Here is a 21,196-nt window from a genome sequence, read left to right as displayed (position 1 = left end):
TGTGGTGTTAGTTCTGAAATAAAACACTATTGTACCAAAATAATGAATGCAAAATGAAAATTTTACAATAAAAAGATCAACAAAGGCCCAATCAAGTCAGATTTAGAAATAATGTTTTCTTTATGCAAATTATAATTTAAGTCTTTTTTTATGTCATCTTTTAATCATGCTACTAATTAAAAACCAAAAAGAAATACCTATTAAAAAATCAAGTTAGGACACTAAAGATTAATACTAGACTTTTTTTTTGAGGTTCTGATTATTATTGTTTTCTTATTCAGTTTTATCTCAAAGGGGCATCTCTCTTTCCCAAACATCTGTCTTCAGAGAAGAAACTTAGTAAGCAACACTAAAGATCACTTGCAAAACTTAATAAGACTCTTGGCCTTTGATTTTCACAATTGGTTCATGGCTCAGTGGAGGAGGCTCTCTTGGATCCTGCAGAAAAGGCTGTGGAAGCAAAGAAGAGATAGGAGTCCTCAACAAAATACAAAGGGTTGGAACGCGCATGGCAGGAGCCCCAGGCCTCCTGTGGTGGAAGAGAGATCAAGATGCTTATGGAACTGTGGTTCTATGGGCACCAATATGGGGCAGGAGGAGAAGACTGGAGCTGCCAATCTCTGGCTTCCTGGTCTTTTTGGAGTTCAGTCTTCTCCCAGCGCTTCTGTGGCCAGGGGGACTTTGGTACCCAGTGCCTCTGTGACTAGGCCCTGGGGTTTGGAGGTAGGAGCTGAGAAGCAGAAGAAGTGGGACAGTGATGAGAACTCCACTCCCTGTAATAAGGCCCCAGCCACCACAAAAGCAGCTGAGTGTTGCCTGTCACATCGTGGAGCTAGCCTGACAGAGGAGCCCCCAACAGTCCCCCGATGCTTTCTACCATCTGCACCAGCCCTAGGCCACAGTATATCCTTCCAGTTCCCACCAGTTCAGGCAGCATGGAGAAGGCCACTGGGGTCAGGGCCCCTGATGTAAACCCACAGGCCACAGCTAGAGCCACCAGGGCTGTGGGAGCATGAGCCACAGGGAGCAGGGCCAGTGACACCCAGTCAGGGTGGTCCAGAGCATCAGCAGTCGTGCCACAGGCCCTGGGCCTGCATTCCCCAGCCACCCAGACACCACAGGCCCCAGGAGGTCAGAAATAGCAATCACCGGAGTAGGAAGGCAGCAGCAGTGGATCCTAATCCAGGTCCTGGAGATGGGCCACCGGGTGCACATAGGGAATGAAGTGGCTAGGGTTGATTAGGGTGAGGGCAACAGTGTGATGATGGAGGAAAGGGCCATGATGGAGGAGGGAGGCGAGTTGAGCCCCAGGACCACTCATGGCAGGGTCCTCAGTTCCGGAGGGTGGGAAGAGGAGAGCACCACAGGCCACCAGGTGGAGGGGAGGACAGACACCAGCAGTAGGGGGGCCCCACCAGGCATAGTGGCTGAGCCGCCATTGGAAGAGTGGGGCAAAGGCAAAGCAGGAGAGGCTCACATCAGTCAGTGCGGGGAGAGAAGTAATGAGATAGCAGGCCTGTGTGGAGTGAAGGTCAGGTCCACCCAGCTCCTAGGAGCAGCCCAGTTCCCAGGTACAGATGGGTCAAGGAGGTAGCAGAGAAGGCGAGCAGCATCCCTCGGGGGCCATGATGCCCCCAGCCATCACCACGATCTCTGTGCTCAGGGCACTGCCCACTGGGCTCCCGAACTGCTGCACCAGGATTCCTACGGAGGCGACGCAGGAGACTGTGCTGCCTGCTGTCAAACGCCGCCACCAACTCCACAAAGAAGACGCGGAACACCAGGAACACCAGCGCTGACCGGAAGGTCGCTGAGGGCAACACTATCCATCCCCAGCCCCCTTAGCCATCTGGGAGGTAACACTAAGAGCCGGTGGGAACAGGGCTCAGGACGCCCCACCCCTCCCCACCCACCAGCCAGCCAGTTGACCGACCACTCAGGCGGAAGTGGGGCTGGGGGGTGGGGGTGGGGGTAGGAAAGGGTGATGAAGAGGAAGATACTGATGAGGGCTTCAAAGCTGCAGAGAGGCTCCGATGCCTTTCTCCTGGGGAGTGTGTGTGTGTGTGGGGGGGGGCGGTATAGGTAGGGAACAGGCCAGTTGCTTGCCCAGGCGATTGGGGCCCAGTCTTGGCGTTTCGGGTTGCCAGTGGAGAATCAGGTCTGGGAGGGGAGGGCCTAGGTTAGGTGGGGGAGCCAGGAAGCAGAGCTGGGTTTGGGCCCCCACCCTTGAGACGCACCATTGTCTGTGTGGATTATCTAGTTTATCATTGTGTCAGCATCTGGCCAGCCTGGCCAAGGCCTGCATCCTTGCCCATAGCTCCCGGGCCTCCTGATACTTGACTTTTAATTTCATCTTAGTTTTCAGGTAAAAGAAGAATAAGTAAAAAAGTGGTTATTTCAATCTTGAATCATATACAACAAAACAAAACAAATATTCAAACCAAATGAAACCAAACCAAACAGAATCAACGTGTGCCCAACTTTCTAGAACAAATTGATGTTTTAGAAAATTTTCATTTTTTACAGTTCAGAACAGCTAACCGAGCTTGACAGGTCAACTAAACTTTGCATGAATTAAAGTGAATTGAAATAGTTATCAGATCAATACTGTCTAATAAAACTTAACTAACCAATCCCTAGGCTTTTGAATTTCTTGATTGTTTTGTATAGCAACTGGATATTGTTTATTTCTAATTTAATCAGAACCAGTTATTTGGGAAAATAACTGCAGCTATATGAATAGAATACTGATAGTCATAAAGCCCTTATAAGCCCAAAGGGAACAAGGTATACTAAACAACATTTAAAACTTAACAACTAAACAGAATAGCAAATTAAACCCTGATAAACTCAGAAGTTTCATAAATATCTTGTGTTTAAAATAGTGAAAGGAATAAAGTATTTTTATATTGACTAAGTTCATGAAACAAATTTTTGTTTGGAATTATTGGAAACACATTTAATTAGACTATTTTTACCTTTTCAAACTTTTGAAACATCAATTTAAACTTCTGAGAACAACTACTGCAAGATTTAAAGAGTGAAAACGCTAGCTATTTCGCATATAATTGGGACTGGAATATTTACACATTTAAATGCCTAACGGCAGGTAAATATTTGTCCTTTTGGGAGAGGCCCAGGTGAAAGGGCCCTGAGGCAAAATGACAACGTTAGGTCCCGGATACTGACTGTACTGCCAGTGCCACCAAGTCTTAAAAATGCCTCTGGATCATCACTGTCATCCTCAGTCAATATTTGCTAAGCTCTTTGGGATGGCAGTGGCATTAGAAAGTTTATAGAAATCAACAGTAGCTCAAAGATCTCCATTTATTATATCTTGTTCTGTATGTTAACATTGTTATTTATTGTTTTTGCAATTAATGGATCAGAATGTTTCTGAACAAAGGTCTTCAATTATTAACTATTATTTCCATTTGTCAAATATTTTAAAGTCATTCAGATTCAATGAAACTTTAATGCATTTAATTATGTGTATATGTCATGTACAGAAAGCAAAGAGAAAACATTTATAATTCAAAAATGCTACATAGCTTACTGAGTGCAGTCTCTTGAAATATGAAGGAATTCTCTCCTTCCAAGTCATTTCTGATCATAGCTAATGTTCACAGGATTCAGGTTTTTCACAAAGGCTTCCTTTTCCTCACTCACCTGTCAGGGGCCCCTGCTTCGACCATAGTAAGAATGTTAAGGTTAATACTTCTTTTAAAGTTGGTAATATTTTTCTTAACATATTATTTTTTAAAAGTACTTGAATTTATGAAGTGGAAGTACTTTAAAAATAGTGTAAAATATTTGGCAAACGAAAAGCCTAAGTGAGGTTATTATTTATAGAGACCTAACTAATAAAGTAGGTGAATCTACTTTAGACTGTCATTCCCTTATATATCTCATCTTTTTTTGTAAAACACAACACTAATCTACTAAAGAAAATGAACTTCATAAAAAAAAAGGCAAACACTTTATAGGGTATAAAATGCAAGTTAGAATTTCCTCTCCTCTCACTCAGCACACATACTAGTACAATACATCTAACAGCTAGAGTCAGTCCCACTCCCCAGAAAACCTGCTGCTAAATTGCTGAGGTATCACAATGTTTAAGCATATATTCTTACATTCAGAAAAATTTTAATGACCATTAAAGAGGAGCTGAGCACCGATTCAGGTGTAAGATACAGTGGAAAACAAACAAAATCCCTGTCCTTGCAGAATTTAATCTCTAGAGGACAATCCACAAATATAGTATAGTGCTGTGCAGGCACGTCTACTATGAAGGAAAATAAAGGAGGGTAACAAATAGAGTGATGTAGTGAGTGGGTAGGCTATTTTAGATAGTGTGGTCAGGATATTTAAGCAGATAGTTGAACAAAGTGAGGGAGCAGACTTGTGCCCTTTGCGGGGCAGATCACTCCAGAAAGAGAAAAAAAGGAGCCAGGGCCTTGAGTTGGAAGCAGTCTTAGAATGTCTGAGGTAATAAGGCAGCTAATGAGGCTGGAGTGAAGCAAGAGTAGAAACATGTTAAGAAATGAGGTTAGAGAGATATCCACGGGCCAATGCATATGCCTATTTATATCTGTAGACTTTGAGGAAAGCAGATTACTCTCCACAATCTGGGTGGGCCTCAGCCAATCTGTTGAAGGCTTTAAGAGAAAGACTGAGATTTCCCCCCAGGCAGAAGGAATTCTGCATCTTGGGGCTCTGGACTGCAACATCAACTCTCCCAGGTTCTCCAACCAGCGGGCTTGCCCTGAACATTTTGGACTTGCTAGCCTCCACAACTAGATGAGGCAGTTTCTTGAAATAAACCTCTTCCCTGTATATACCCAGTTCATTGCTTTGGTTTCTCTGAAGGACCTTGACTGAGGCACATACCATAATCCTAAGGGTGTCATGTTGGCAGGTATTCCAGTTTTTATTTTGACAATTAACTTAATATTTTTAAACATGTACTGACTAAAGAAAACACCCTTTGAAAAGATTCTAATTTATTTTTTTCACTGTAAGAAACAATACTACAATGAACATGAGATAATTATATCGTTTCCTACATTTTTTTATTTATTCTAAATTTCAACAAAGGTAAAATCCAAACAAATGTTTCTGATAATGGTTTTCAAATATGAACACCGTTGTCCTGGATAAAATAAACTTTGCTGGCAGATGATACACCTCGTTTTGTCCCACACATCTGCAAATGATCATCTAATACGCTGGACTAGGTCCATGTTACGTCCAATCATTTCATTCATCATCAAACTATCATTATATGCATTGCACAGACTACTGCTCTGCAGAATAAACTTTTAATCTAAAGAAACTTTCAATCTAGTGTAAAATTTGATTGTTTATTACTTTGGTTGGCAAATATTTACCAAACAAATATGTGAGAGAGCCACTGTGGATAACTGTGATAGTTTTAGGTAGGATTAAATCACTTCTAGTTGAGAAGATCAGAAAGAGATTAATGGCATAGTTAATATATAAGTTGTGTTCTGAAGGCTCAATAAGAATCTGATGGACAGATGAAGTACTCCAGGAACCATAGGTGACATAAGGGAAAGCACTGAAGTGGGAAATTTCGGGTATGTCTAGGGAATAATGAATGACTCATTTTGGAAGTGCAAATAATGGCGAGTGCACTACAACCAACATTTTTGAGTACCTACTATGTGTGAGGCAGTGTACTGCATCAGTGACACAAATGTGAATGAAATTGGAAGGTAAAAAGACAGTTGGTGAAACATTAAATCAGAAAGAGAGTTGGCAGCAAAATCAAGTGTTCATGAATGCTAGGTTAAAAAGTTTGGATTTATTATACAGGTAAGGTGATATCATTAAATACTGCTAATGGTTGAGTGAGAGGATAAAAATGTTATGTTTCAGCAATCTTAAGAGAAGTAAGGAATAGAGACAAGTAGATAAAGTAGCACGGAAAGCCTGGGCGTGGGATTATATAAGTCTGGTCTAAGGTAGGAACTTTGAAAAATAAGATGGTGAAAATAATAGACAATGCAAGAAAAAAATTTAGCAAAATTTGGTTACTGATTAAATTTGTGAAAAAGAACAAATCAAAGATTACCTAAGTAGAAGGCAACTGGCATCTGTGGAATTATATTAACCATGATTCTAAGAGCCAAGACTAAGGGAGACACTTTACTTTTTTTATCTAATTAATACAAAATTAAATTTTCTCCAGGTGATAGAAATAATGTTAACAGATAGCAAACTTCAGGACCTATACTTGGCAAGGCCATTCTAACTCTGGGCCTTTTGAAAGCCACAATTATTAAATGGCAAGATATTTTATAAACTGATCTAAAAAGAGAAGGCTGGATCATTTTATAAAATAACATATAACAGTTGAGATCTAATAATGAATTTTAGTCTTATTCTTGTAACTTACTGTTGGTATAAAACAGAAAATAGTGAAATCCAATAATGCAAAAATGTCCTCTGGATGCAGTCATAGAAGATATAAAATAGTTCAGTAGGAATAGCCTCTTTGTAATCCTCACCTGAGGATATTTTTCCATTGATTTTTAGAGAGAGAGGATATTTTTCCACTGATTTTTAGGAGAGAGACACATCGATTGGTTGTCTTTGCACACACCCCGACCAGGGCCAGGGATTGAGCCTGCAACCGAGGTGGTGCATGCCCTTGACCGGAATCAAACCCAGGACCCTTCAGTCTGCAGGCCGATGTTCTTTCCACTGAGCCTAACCCGGTAGGGCAATAAAGTAAAACTCTTAAAGTAATTTTATCAAAAATACTATTAACATATTTCCTTTGTATAGTGCTTTTCAGTTTCGAAAACATACATATATATCATCTCATTGATTTTCATAATAAGCAGGTCAGATATGATCTCTGTTAGAGGTAAAGAAACTGACATTCAGAAGTTAAGTAACTTATTAAATGCCACATTCTATAATGTTGAGAGGAGGAAAGAAAGAATCTCTAATACTTATATTTCAAATCACTGGACTGGTAAAAAATAAAAACTTTAAGGTTTTGTTTTTGAAACTTCACTTTAATTTTTTGTTGTTGGGCATTTTAGAGTTACCAATAAATACATATGGTGACCTAAACAGTAAAGGTGAAGCAAGCTATACATTACAAAGGCCTTGAAAATTGGTACATCTTAATAGTAAAGAAGACATGTTTTCTTATAGCTTTTGATTCTAAATATAACTCAACAAAAATTTAATCTACCTCATATGAAAGGGTGACAAAAATTTCACAATAGGTTAGAATTAGAAAAAGCCTTACATGTCAAAACTGAAACCTAGAAAATTCGGAGCTTGCCTACATTTTTTTGTTGTTGTTCTTTTTAATACTAGTTTAGCAGTATGGAACCACAACACAGATCCACGACAGTTAATGCCTGTGGAAAATAAATATGTGACAAAATGTTTATGTTGCAGGGTAGCCCAATTAGCACAAATGATTACAACTCAGAACCAGTGAGGTCAGGATCCAGTGTTCAACTGCTTTTGATGAGGGATTTGTTGTGAGAACACAGTTGCTCATGGCTGGGGCTTGCGTGCTACCTTATCAGTGTATAGTTCTGACTGAGAGAACATCTGGCTCAACGAGAAACTATCACCACCATAAAAACCCTGACCAGATCCTAGTGACAGTAATATTTTTGATTCCTAAGATTTGCATACATTCAGGCAAAGAGTGTATGTAAAAAGTCAAAGATCCATACTAAATAAAATTTATAAAAAGAACATAGAGGAAAATTAAGAATTTCACTCTCTTTTTGAGTATATTTCTTTTACTGGCTCTATCTTTATGGCTCCTATGACTTTGAAATGTACATAACGGACGCAGTGAATAGAGTTTATGTTTAGTATAGTTTTCATTATGTAAGTATTCTATTTACTTATTTAAAAAATACTAGCACATTCATAGGAAACTTACTATCTTAAAATATTGAGCATTCTATTCAATAGTTGGTCAAAAATGAAATTTACCATGTTTTAAAAGGCATTACAACTTTCTACATGCAATTACACATAATGAAGTTTTAAAATATAAACTGCTGTTATTATAAGTAAGTATATTAAATCCTAGTCATTGGCACCAAACAACAGGATCTCATTCTTATATACACATTGAATTCACACTCTTTAAGCAAAAGAAAATATAAGGAAGCACTATAAAATCAGCCAACATTGAAACTAAGGCAGTCTCTTGATTAGAAATGAGTTTGTTATTATTATGCCTCCTGAACTTAGGAATGCAGCACTACAGGTTTATAACAACAGGAAAAAGTCATTACCAAATACAAATCTAACCCTTACCAGTTTAAGACACTTCCCTGTTGGAACTGTTTTAGATTTACAGTAACAAAACGATTGCAAAGAATTCAACATTCAGCACAGCAACAAGGAAGTACTAATACTTCTTAGCACTTTTGTAATAAAGGAAATTTATTTTAATTAATATATTGTTGCCATGGCCAGTGTGCTCAATGGTTAGAGGTTGGCCTGTGCACCAAAGGGTCGCAGGTTCAATTCCCGGTTGAGGGCACATACCTAGGTTGCAGGTTCGCTCCTCGGAGTGCATGCAGGAGGCAACCAGTCGATGTGTCTCTCTCACATGATGTTTCACTCTCTCTCTCTTCCTCCCCATTCCCTCCCTCCCTCTCTTCCTCCCTCCTTCTCTCTCTCTCTAAAATAAAATAAAATAAAATAAAATAAATAAAATAAAATAAAATAAAATAAAATATTGTTATTCCTCTCCCACTATCCCTTCTGCTTAATGCGAAAGAGCTATCAGTTATAAGTTTAGTATCCTCACTGATGCACCTCACTTGCCTCTTCTCTAACTCCACCAACAGAAACAAAGGCCAACATTTCCTTTTCTTAGTACCCCAAAGTCTTCTACAACTCAGAGGAAATGAACAGAATAGAGAAACTCAGAAAAATATATTACCACTAGAGGCCCAGTGCACAAATTTGGCTTGGCCAGTGATCAGGGCGATCGAGGCCATCTCGCCCAGTCCCTGGCTGGCTGTAGGAGGTTGGCTGTGGGAGTGCCCTGACCACCAAGGGGCAGCTCCTGCATTGAGCGTCTGCCCCCTGGTGGTCAGTGCATTGTAGTGACCCGTCATAACGGTCACTTAGGCTTTTATATATATAGAAGATATTCCTTACTTCCATACAGGGAAATGCAGTGCTTAAGTAATAGTAGCTCTTAGCATAATCCAGCAAAATATAATTTTTTTTTGAGGAATAAAAAGGTCAATATCACTAATTGGTAGAATTAAAGGCAAGGGAAAATGAAAGTACCCAGCAATTTTAATCTGCCCTTAAGACTAAATATCTTCCACTGTTTTGGCTGTTGCAAAGTTGAGAGCCAGACTTATTCTTTAAATTTATTGATTGATTTGAGAGAGAGAGATTGATGTGTGCCCTGACCATGGCCAGACTTATTCTTGAGGCTTATTCTCATATTCATTTGGTTTCATGGTCTACATGCAAGCTGATAGTGACTCGCTCTAGGATCCAGCGACATATATATGCGGAAGTATAAAATTTGAAATATGGAAAATGTATTTTTTCTTAAACTTTGCTAAATGAAATCCAATATGAATTCTTCATACACATGTACACATGAAAATGACAGAATTAGCCTTACTTTTCTTTATATAGAAACTAGAGGCCCAGTGCATGAAATTCGTGCAGGCAGGGGGGGGGGGTGTCCCCTCAGCCCAGCCTGCACCCTCTCCAATCCAGGACCCCTTGGGGGATGTCCAACTGCCGATTTAGGATTGGGCCTAAATCGGCAGTTGGACATCCCTCTCACAATACTGGACCGCTGGCTCCTAATCACTCACCTGCCTGCCCATGTGGTCGCCCCTAACTGGCCCCCCGCCGGCCTGGTTGCCTCCAACTGCCTCCTCCACTGGCCTAGTCGCCACTCACTGCCCCCCTGCCAGCCTAATTGACCCCAACTGTCCCCCCTGCCAGCCTGGTTGCCCTCAACTGGCCTCCCCTGCCAGCCTGGTTGTCCCACGCAGCCTTCAGTTCAGTCGTTTGGTTGTCCCTCACTAACCCCCCCTGCTGGCCTGGTCACCCCACGCAGCCTGCTGTTCAGTCGTTTGGTCATCCCTCACTAAACCCCCTGATGGCCTGGTCGTAGTCAGCTATCTTGTGAGGGTGTGACAGTCAATTTGCATATTACTTCTTTATTATATAGGATGGAACTTTTAGTGATCACCTGGGGTGGGGTAGCAATGGGAGGAAAATGGGGGACATCTATAATACTCTCAACAATAAAGATTATTATTTCCTCTGTAACAGGAAACTCTGAGGAAAAAACTAATATCTCTATGAAATAGTTGTGTTTCATGTATTGATTCATAGGCACCATCTATTTAGGGTGTAAGGAAATAATGGGGATTTTCATTTAAATCAACTTGAACCTGAATGTAAACTTCCAGGAAATTTAAGCTTTGTTGTTTACAGCAATTGTCTCTTTCTTCCTAGAGTTTTGTATCTCAGGGACCTTACCATTTCTGTACACCCTCAGAGAACATTTTCTGTACCTTTAAAAAATGTGGTAAAAAATAACATAAAACTCACCATTTTAACCATTTTAAGTGTAAAATTCAGTGACATGAAGTACACTGACAATATTTCATAACCATCACCACTACCCATTTTCAGAACTTTTCCCCAAAACTCTGTACCCATTAAACAATAACTCTCCTGTCTTTCCCCAAGTTCCTGGCAACCATCATTCCTCACTTCCCTAGGCCTTGGTAATCTCTATTCTGCTTTCTGTTTCTATGAATTAGCCTATTCTATGTACCTCATAGAAGGGGAATCTTATATTTGTCTTTTCTGTCTGCCTTATTTCAATTAACATTATGTTTTTAAGAGTCATCCATGTTGTAACATGCATCAGAATGTCATTCCTTTTAATGGCTAACAATATTCCATTGTAGGTATATGTAACACACATTTTCTTTATTCATGTATCAGCTGAGGGACACTAGGGTTGTTTCATCCTTTTTGGATAATGTGAAAAATGCTGTTATGAACACTGGTGTACAAGTATCTGGTTTGAGCCATTGCTTTCAATTATTTTGGGTTATATAGGTAGGTGGGGAATTGCTGGATCAAATGGGACTTCTGTGTGTAACTTTTTGAAGAACCACCAAACCATTTTCCACAGCAGATGTAGCATTTTATATTCCCATGAGCAATGCACAAAAGTTCTCTGTACCTTTTATTTTTCACACAAACATGGATCTCCCCGAAGGATTCAACTTTCCTATTTTTCTTGAGGGGATACAACACATTTTTTCATGCATCCCATACTGGACGGTTTTCTTCTTTTGATACATCTAACTATACATCACTCTTCATTTCAACATGTAGCTTTTATCTACCAATTGCTAGGTCACCTTCTATTATTACATTTACACAGTACCCCAACCTGTGCCAATATTTTCAGAGACAATATCCAAACGGGCATTTTATATTTTAGTGTCATAAATCTTTCACTTCATAGCTAGTGACTCTCACCTTCTCTCAATTCCAACCACCCATTTCTAAGGCAATGCCTCAAACATTGTCACTGCTCAGATCGAGTGCTTCATCTCATATCTTAAATAGCTCCACTTTCTGACTGTGACTTCCAATCCTTTCAGCTCTTAAATTTTTGTATTACCTCTACATTTATTCTATGATCTCCTCAAGATTTGTGATTTCTTGATTCCTCCTTTTTCTCTCAGCATACATGTCCTTTCAATTTTATTTCTTGCCCTATTGAGCTTAGACTATCACTCAACATTTCAACAACTCTTCTGCTAGTGTGCAATCACTCTTCTCTCCATAATTTTAGTCTTACAAATTCATAATCTTGAACCATTTTGATCCTTTGCCTTCGGTGCTGCCATAGAAGGACAGTTAATTGTGCTAAATTACACAACTGTACAAACTGGAACTCATACAAATTTATGGCATTCGTTCCCAGATCAGTCTTCAAGATTGCTTAACTTTGTTCTTTTCTTTATTCAGTTATTTTCTCCCATTACTTTCAGTATTCCTTTCAAAGCTGCCTGCCTTCTCACTTCAGAAGCCCTTATTGACCCTTATTTCACAGAAAAATTATTAATTGTGAACTGAACTTTACATTCACAGCTCTTCACATGTCCTTCACTCCTGTCTATGAGCACAAGGTGATCACCTTTCTGTTCAAGGCAAACTCTTCTGCATTTGGCAGATTCTATCGCATCCTACTTTAGAAATTCTGTTTCATAAAAATTCTCTCTATTGGCTCCTTCCAATTAGTCATACACATGCTCAAGTATCTGCCATTTTTCAAAACCAAAACTCTAAATCCTTAACCTACCTTCCTTTCATCTCAACTGTCATTAACATCTTCCTTATTCATATTTTTTATAAAAATATTTTTATTGATTTTTAGAGAGAGATAAAGGGCTTGTGCCCTGACTGGGAATCAAACCGGCAACCTTTTGGTGCACTGGATGACGTCCAACCAATCAAGCTACACAGGCCAAGGGCTGTTTATTCATGTTTCTTCAAGGACCACTCTATTGTCCAAACTGCTATGCTTCTTTACTTCTAATCACTTCTCAACTCACAGAAAATTGGCTTCTATATCTAATACTTTATTAAAACCACTGTGGAGGAGGTCATTAATGATGACCTAATTTCAAACAAAATAGATACTTTTAGTCCTTATTTTACTTAACCATTAGCAATATTTGATTTTTTAAATCTCCTTCCTTAGCTTCAGTGAAAGTATAGTTTTTTATTTTACTCCTATCTCACTGACTTCTTGTTATAAAAAGAAATTTATCTTAACATTAGTGGAGCACTAAAAATAAGCCAAATATGTGCTAAGATCTGTATACACTTAAAACAACTCTATTAGGTACGAACTGTAATTCTCATTTTATAAAAAGAAGGTGGTCTTGGTGAGGCTCCTCTATGCAAGGTCACAGGAGGCAGGGATGTCCGACAGCAAATCACAGACTTACTTTACTGCCAGCAATTGTTAAAAAGTAACAGTGAGAGGGATACTGGTAAAGCATACCTTTGAGCCAAGAACTTAACTATTTAGAAAAGATCATTTAACTCTGTTAAATTCATGTAGATTACAAAAAGTATTTGAAAACAACTACTTAAGTTTTTATTTTCCAAAATCTTTCAATAATCTTCTGCAATTTATCAAAGAAGAGTGACAAGATTTGGCATCAAGGTATCTTTTTTCAAAAAGTAATGCCATGCCTTAGCTGGTTTGACTCAGTGGATAGAGCATCAGCCTGTGGACTGAAGAGTCCCGGGTTCGATTCCGGTCAAGGGCACATGCCCGGGTTGTGGGCTCAATCTTCAGTAGGGGCCGTGCAAGAGGCAGCCAATCAATGATTCTCTGTCATCATTGGTGTTTCTATCTCTCTCTCCCTCTCCCTTCTTCTCTGAAATCAATAAAAATATTTAAAAAAATAATAATGCCAGGCCTGCCCAGTGTGGCTCAGTGTTGAGCATCGACCCATAAACCAGGAGGTCACAAGTTCAATTCCCAGCAGGGCACCTGCCTAGGTTTTGGGCTCGATCCCCAGTAGGGGGTGTGTAGGATGCAGCCAATCAATGATTCTCTCTCATCATTGATGTTTCTATATCTCTCTCCCTCTCACCTCCTCTCTCTAAAATAAATAAAAACATACTTTAAAAAAGTAATGTCCGTTCATGAAAAAATATCATATGCTTCTTGGAATTCATGGACACTGTTCCTTTATTGACTGAGCATTGGCTGTCCTATCTACAAGGATGGCAGAAGAAGTTTCCATAAAAATTCTCCTTTCTATGTGGTGAGGCTACTGTAAGGTCCAGGCACAAATCACACAGTTTTCATAAGTCTTACTAAAGGGCTTAAGATATGCTTCTATTATTCTACCAAGAAGAGACCCTAATTTAATGTAGGTAACTTAAATGTGTGGCCCCCAAACTTGGCCCCACATGGGAATTTCTAGGGAGCTTTAAAACACACAGGTAGCCGAGTCCTACCTCAAGAGACTTGGATATAATTGGTCTGAGATGGGATAGGGATGAGTATTTTTAGAGGGTCATCAGATGATTTTAATGCCCAACTACAGTTGAGAATCCACTGTTATAAAATACTAGAGGCCTGGTGCATGAAATTCATGAACTTGGGAGGGTCCCTCAGCCTGGATTGCACCTTCTCACACTCCGGGAGCCGTCGGACGTTCTTAGCGCTGCCACAGAGCCTCTCCTGCCACCGCCACTGCGCTCACTAGCCATGAGCTTGGCTTTTGGCTGAGCAGCACGCCCCCTGTGGGAGCACACTGACCACCAGGAGGCAGCTCTTCCGTTGAGCATCTGCCCCCTGGTGGTCAGTGCACATCATAGCAACCGGTCATTCCGGCAAAACTGGCTCTCCAACATCTCCCGAGGGGTCCCAGATTGCGAGAGGGTGCTGGCCAGGCTGAGGGATCCCACCGGTGCATGATTGGGGCCAGTGGGATGTGGGAGGTTGGCCAGCCAGGGAGGGACCATGGGAGGGCTCCAGGGCATGGCCAGCCTGTCTTGTTCAGTCCCAATCAGCTGGACCTCAGCAGCAAGCTAACCTACAGGTTGGAGCGTCTGCCCCCTGGTGGTCAGTGCATGTCATAGAAACTGGTCGACCCATTGACAGTTTGCCTCCTGGTGGTCATTGCGAGCAGTTGAGCAGCCTTAGCATATTATTAGCATACTAGAGGCCTGGTGCATGAAATTCATGCACAGGGGGGTGGGGGGTTGTGTGTGTCCTTCAGCCCAGCCTGCACCCTCTCCAATCAGGGACCCCTCGAGGGATGTTTGACTGCCCTCTCACAATCTGGGACTGCTGGCTCCCAACCGCTCGCCTGCCTGCCTGCCTGATTGCCTCTAACTGCTTCTGCCTGCCAGCCTGATCACCCACTGACCACTCCCCTGCCAGCCTGATCGATGTGGAACTGCTCCCCTGCTGGCCTGATTGCCCCTAACTGCCCTCCCCTGCTGGCCTGGTTGTCCCTAACTGTCCTCCCCTGAAGGCCTGGTCGCCCCCAACTGCTCTCCCCTGATGGCCTGGTCACCCCTTACTGCCCTCCCTTGCCAGCCTGGTCACCCCTAACTGCCCTCCCCTGTAGGCCTGGTCCCCTCCAACTGCCCTCCCCTGCAGGCCTGGTCTCCCCCAACTGCCCTCTCCTGCAGGCCTGGTCCCCCACAACTGCCCTCCCCTGCTGGCCTGATTGCCCACAACTGCCCTCCCCTGCCAGCCATCTTCTGTCCACATGGGGCAGCCATCTTCTGACCACATGGGGGCAGCCATCTTGTGTGTTGGAGTGATGGTCAATTTGCATATTACTCTTTTATTAGATAGGATTACACTTTGATTGGTTGAGCGGCCAACCAGATGACCAGACACTTAGCATATTAGTCTTTTATTATCCTATCTAATAAAGAGGGAATATGCTAATTGACCCTCACGTCATCACAAAGATGGCAGTGCTCACAGCCAATAAGAAGGGAATAGGCTAATTGACTGCCCCGCCCTCAAAGATGGCAGCGCCCACAGCCAATAAAGAGGGAATATGCTAATTGACTGCCCCGCCCTCAAAGATGGTGGCTCCCACAGCCAATAAGGAAGGAATATGCTAATTGACTGTCCCACCCTCAAAGATGGCAGCACACACAGCCAATAAGGAGGGAATATGCTAATTGACTGTCCCGCCCTCAAAGATGGCAGTGCACACAGCCAATAAGGAGGGAATATGCTAATTGACTTCCCTGCCCTCAAAGATGGCAGCGCCCACAGCCAATAAAGAGGGAAATGCTAATTGTTGCCCTGCCCTCAAAGATGGCGGTGCCCACAGCCACAAGATGGCAGCTCCCAGTCCCCTCAGCCCTGCCTGCCTCCAGAGTCCCCCAGTCCTCTCAGACCCCAGCCGCCCAGGGCCAGCCTGAGGCACAGGCAAGCCTTGATTGGTGGCTGCCCAGCCAATGCCAGAGGCACAGGCAAGCCTCAGATGGCAGCTGCCCAGCTGCCCAGGGCTGCCTGAGGCTCAGGTAACCAGGGCTGGCTGAGGCTTGCGCTGCCAGCAGTGGCAGCAGCCGAGGTGTGATGGGGCGTTGCCTTCCCCTGATTGCCAGGTCGCCTCCTGCCCCTGAGGGCTCCTGGACTGTGAGAGGGGGCAGGCCAGGCTGAGGGAACCCCCGCTCCAGTGCATGAATTTTCATGCACTGGGCCTCTAGTATAGGATAGAGGGAAGACTGTCATATTCACTCTATAGTTTCAATAAAAGGGTGATTGGATGGTATGTCTTCATCTACTATCAGGGTTCTGGCTACTTATGGCCACATATAAACGCTGCCTCTAACTGCAAGCACATGATTTCCCACAGACAGTCATCAACCAAACATACTGTATTAGTTTCCTAGGGCTGCTGTAACAAAGTGCCACAAACTGGGGGGCTTAAAACAACTGAAATTTATTGCCTCACAGTTCTGGAAGCTAAACATCCAGATGTCTGCTAAGCTATAAGAGAATTATTCCACATCTCCTCTAACTTTCGGTGTTTTCTGCCAATCATGGGTGTTCCTTGGTTTGTAGATGCATCACTCCAGGGACAAGGTTATCGTCTCCCTGTGTCTTCATTATAGTCTTCCTTCTATGCACGTGTCTCTGTGTCCAAATTTCCATGCTAATGGCTTCATTTGATTACCTCTGTAAAGACCCTATTTTCAAATAAGATCAAATTCTTAGGTACTAGAGGTTAGGACTTCAACATATCTTTTTTGAGGGACACAATTCATCTCACAACACTAACCAACTACTGTATATGTCAGTAACACTGTTCCACAGCAGACATAGTTTGGGGATGGGGAAAAATCTCATCTACTTTTCAGTAGCTCTCAGGTAAATACAGCGTTTCCTACAATTATGAATACAGGTGACAAACTACACCAGTGGTACTGGTGGTTCTTAAGAATTTGTACCCATAGACACTATTGGTATTTTCATGTCACATTTCAGTACTTTCAGTTATCCCCAAAATACCATTCACAGTCTTCATTACTTTGAAATTACAGTTGTTCATAGACTTACTGTTATATCTAGTCAGGGATTTAATGTATTAATAATGACTTATGTATATACTAAATACCATGAGATAATACTTTCATATTTGTATTTCAGTAAAACCGATTTTGATTTATTGCACTTAACATTAATTCTGAAAGGAAGGTCAAAATTCTAAAAATCTATCAATAATCTACAGCCCCAGTTAGTGAGTTCTTGCATTTCAGACTTGAGGTTTTTTTCTTTTTCTCAATCTCAGTAAGTACCAAAGCAAATATAGAAATTTGTACATCATTTTTCACATCTTTTTTAAAATCATGATCCACTATGAGGTTATATATTTTATACATAGCCCCAGACATAATCTTAGCACTCTCTCTTTCTCTCTCATGCAACACAAAACTGAAACAAAAGTATCACAAAACAGTATTTACCCTTCCTACAAGAGATGCACTCTGCCATTTATATTTTATTTTTTTCCATTAAAAATGCCAGTGTGATCTACTGAATTAATTTTACAACTACTCTTGTAGCATCCTATATAATAAAAGCCTAATATGCAAATTGTCCCCTCAGGCGGTTGTTCGACCTAGAGTCTGACTGGGAGACTGGGAGTTCCATCGCTCACCATGACGTGTGCTGACCATGAGAGGGGGGTGCAAAAATGGCGGGCGTGGGCGATGCAGCACTGGCAGCGGGGGCAGTGGAGGCGCTGCCGGCCCTGATGGGCCCCAAGGAGAGCGGGACCGGGGCAGGATGGTGGAGCAGGTGAGCGGGTGGCACCAGGCCAAGGCGGGTACGAGCGGGGCCCCATCGCCCTGCCAATCCATCGCCACACAGACTGTGACCAGCAGCAGCAGCGGGAGGCAGTGCCGCCACCCGGCTCACAGGCACTGAGGAAGCCAGGCAGGGGCGCCCGGCCCAATCGATCGCCGCAGGCGGGATGGTGGAGCAGGTGAGGGGGCGGGCGCCAGGCTACAGCGGGGTGCAAGGAGGGGCTGTGGGGCTGGGGGGTGCGAGCTGGGGTTGCTAACCTGGGGGCATGAACTGGGGCTGTGAGCCTGGGGGCGTGAGCTGGGGCCTGATCCCAGATCCCCACAGGCCACCCCTAGGAACCCCACCCATGCATGAATTCGTGCATCGGGTCTCTAGTTATATTGTAATAGGTGAAAGGCTGTTATTACTGATATTCATGTACCACTTTGAAAATACATGTTGTCATTTTAGAGGTGGCATTTAGGTGAGTCAATAGTTCAACAGCTGACCAGGCTCCATTTAGACAACTGGTTATGAGTTATATAAGTTCTATAAATCTGATGGGAGTCTAAACTTAAACCTTACCAAATGCAGGAAGGAAAAGAGGTAAATTACAAAAAATGCTTTAAGTACATGATGTTTAATTTCATTGAGGTATTTCCTCATTCACCACTGTAAAATTGGGTACAAGCATTTCCCAAACCAACACTCACTTATGACCAGACTAAAAAGAATTTTACCTGTAATAAACTCGAAGGGTCTGGATTTCTTCCTCCAGTTTTTTGTACTGTTGAACTGCAGTTTCTCTGGCTTGTTGCATGGCTAACAACTTTGCCTGCAAGCAATCAAATATTTTAAGAAATTTAAAATTAGTTTGATATGTTAAAATACAGTACTATAGTATGAATAGGAGTCTTAAATTTATGATAGTTTTAAACCTATCAGTATTTTTAGGAATGTCTAATAAGTTTCCACAAAATAATCCAATTATGTCAATAACAGAAATACTGTAGACTTGAACCTATTAAATATACCAACTTTGCTCATTCCTAAACTTCAACCTTATTCATCTGTATCATCAGATATATGCCCTTCTGCAATGTTTAACTTTAACACAGAATCCAGCATGTGGAACAGGGGTTCAGAGCAATATCAAGAGTTGAGATAAGCACACTGGGTGTTTCAGATACAAATTTAATGTGGCTCCACTGCCCGATCAGACTAGATTTTCTTTTAACTTTATTAATAGTAAAACTCAGAAAATTCTAAATATGTTGTTAAGCCATCTTTGATATTTAACATTAAAAACACACACACACACAAGACTGATTCCTACAGATATGATTTAACCTTTTCTGTTCCTTTTCTGCAGGAAAAAAAAAGTCTTTAAAGGGAGAATGGGAGCAATCCTGAATATTAGAGATACTTTATAAAAGAAATGCTATTGTTCCTCTCTGCCTATAAAATTCAAACTAAAGGTTCTGCAATCAGTATTTCTATAGGGTTCAAACTAGTAAATTTAAAAGAATTGCCACCTTCCAATCATCATTCCCACTGGATTTCAGGCATAGCCAAAATGTTCTTAACTTTTAAAATACGGTACTGAAAAATCAGGTTTCAGTTTTGTTTACTTGGAGTTTAATTTGCATGAAAACAATGTCTTTCACTTTAAATGATGCTTGATAGATAATACAGAGCAAATTATAATCACACATCTCACAAACTATACTAATGGCAATAGAGGCAGAAATTCACTAATTTTGCTGAACTCATATGATTTACTGGAATTATTTTCTTACATAAGGATGAAGTCATAAGACAAATTGTGAAATCCAGATCATAGTGTAATATAAGTGATCACTAAACAATGCCACTTTTCTATTTTAATAATGGAGAATTATAAAAACATGCAGCAGTTTGTACCTTTGTGTATACATTTAGGCACTAAATTAATTAATTTTTCTCTAGCTGGGCTAGCAAATTCTAACAGTTAACCTTATACAATAGAATACTACTCAGCCATAAGAAAATATGAAATACTGCCATTTGTGACAACATAGATGGACCTTGAGAACATTATGCTAAGTGAAATAAGTCATGCAGAAAAAGCTAAGAACCATATGATTTCACTCGTATGTGGGCTAGAAGACTGAAACTCATAGACACAGACAGCAGAGTGGTGGCTGCCACAGGGAAGGGAGATGGGGAGTGGAGGGATCTAATATGAGGTGAAGGAAGATCACTTGACTTTGGGTGGTGGGCGCACAGTGAAATATACAGATCTTGTAACATACAAATCCACACCTGAAACCTGTATGATCCTACTGACCAATGTCACCCCAATCAATTTAATTAAAAAATTAAATTAGCACTTGTTTTATGTCACATTCTAGAATCATAGATGAAACATCCTCATCAATTATTAAAAAGCATTTAAAATAAAAATAGGTGCCTGATTCTTGATGCCAATAATGAACAACTTTGTCAACTTTCAGTATATTACAAAATGTGACTGAAATAGTAGCTTGGGAGACACAGATACCCACTGTGTCAGTGGCAAGTAAAAAATATTCACACAAAAAAGCACATATCATATTAAATTTACATGTATTTAAGGAATATCAATATTAGACAGGTAACAGACAATTTGCTAAATAAATGTTACCTTAATTGATTATTCTGATGTTTTTTTACCTGGTACTTCTAGGGAAAAAAAAAACAACCCACACAACCCAAAAATATAAACCCATGTTCTAGCAGGAAAATGCCACAATGAAGATTCTGCTTAAGAAAGCTCTGCCGTAAAAATAGAATCATGAAAACTTTATTTAAATTCCTAAGTTTTGGGTAATATTGAACATTTCACTTTCCACATTTAGTTGGTTATAAAGATTTGGTGGTGTGTCACAGCAATAAACTTAATTTATCAATTCCAAACATCTAATCTTCTGCAGAGGCACTGGAGACTGCCTTCAAAGCTATGATAAACTTTGTGGCTTTACAACCTCCTTCCTCTATCAGATATGTTTTTATCTGGCCAGCACATCTTTTTGGGAGGGAAATGCCCTTAGCCTATGCCACAGTGACCTTGTTCAGTCCTGGGGGATAGGATGAACTCAGGTAGATATGATCCAGATTGCTCTACCATTAGGCCTAAGGAGAAAATAATCCTGATGACATCATTTGTGCCCCCAGGTCCCCAAGGACCAAACAAATTCTTACCCATTTCTTGGACTTCCTGGGTACAGTAACCCTTTTTTTCTTTGGGTTTATGCTAGTTTGACTTGGATTTATGTTATATGTAATGTAAGAAAATAA

General features: G+C 41.2%; 1 protein-coding gene and 1 pseudogene across 1 annotated transcript in view; both read right to left on the bottom strand.

Annotated features, from left to right (window-relative positions):
- Positions 1-21,196, bottom strand: part of MIPOL1 (mirror-image polydactyly 1) — a 344,977-nt gene that overhangs the window by 109,261 nt on the left and 214,520 nt on the right. Inside the window, exon 11 of the mRNA XM_054716560.1 lies at positions 18,619-18,713. Within this exon, the coding sequence (XP_054572535.1) occupies positions 18,619-18,713 (95 nt within the window). The remainder of the gene's footprint in view (positions 1-18,618; positions 18,714-21,196) is intronic.
- LOC129148928 (monocarboxylate transporter 13-like) lies at positions 645-5,243 on the bottom strand (annotated as a pseudogene).

Source organism: Eptesicus fuscus, chromosome 5, assembly GCF_027574615.1.
Source record: "Eptesicus fuscus isolate TK198812 chromosome 5, DD_ASM_mEF_20220401, whole genome shotgun sequence".
Taxonomy (NCBI): domain Eukaryota; kingdom Metazoa; phylum Chordata; class Mammalia; order Chiroptera; family Vespertilionidae; genus Eptesicus; species Eptesicus fuscus.
Note: the sequence above shows the minus strand (reverse complement) of the source record. Positions and strands in the feature narration are given on the sequence as shown.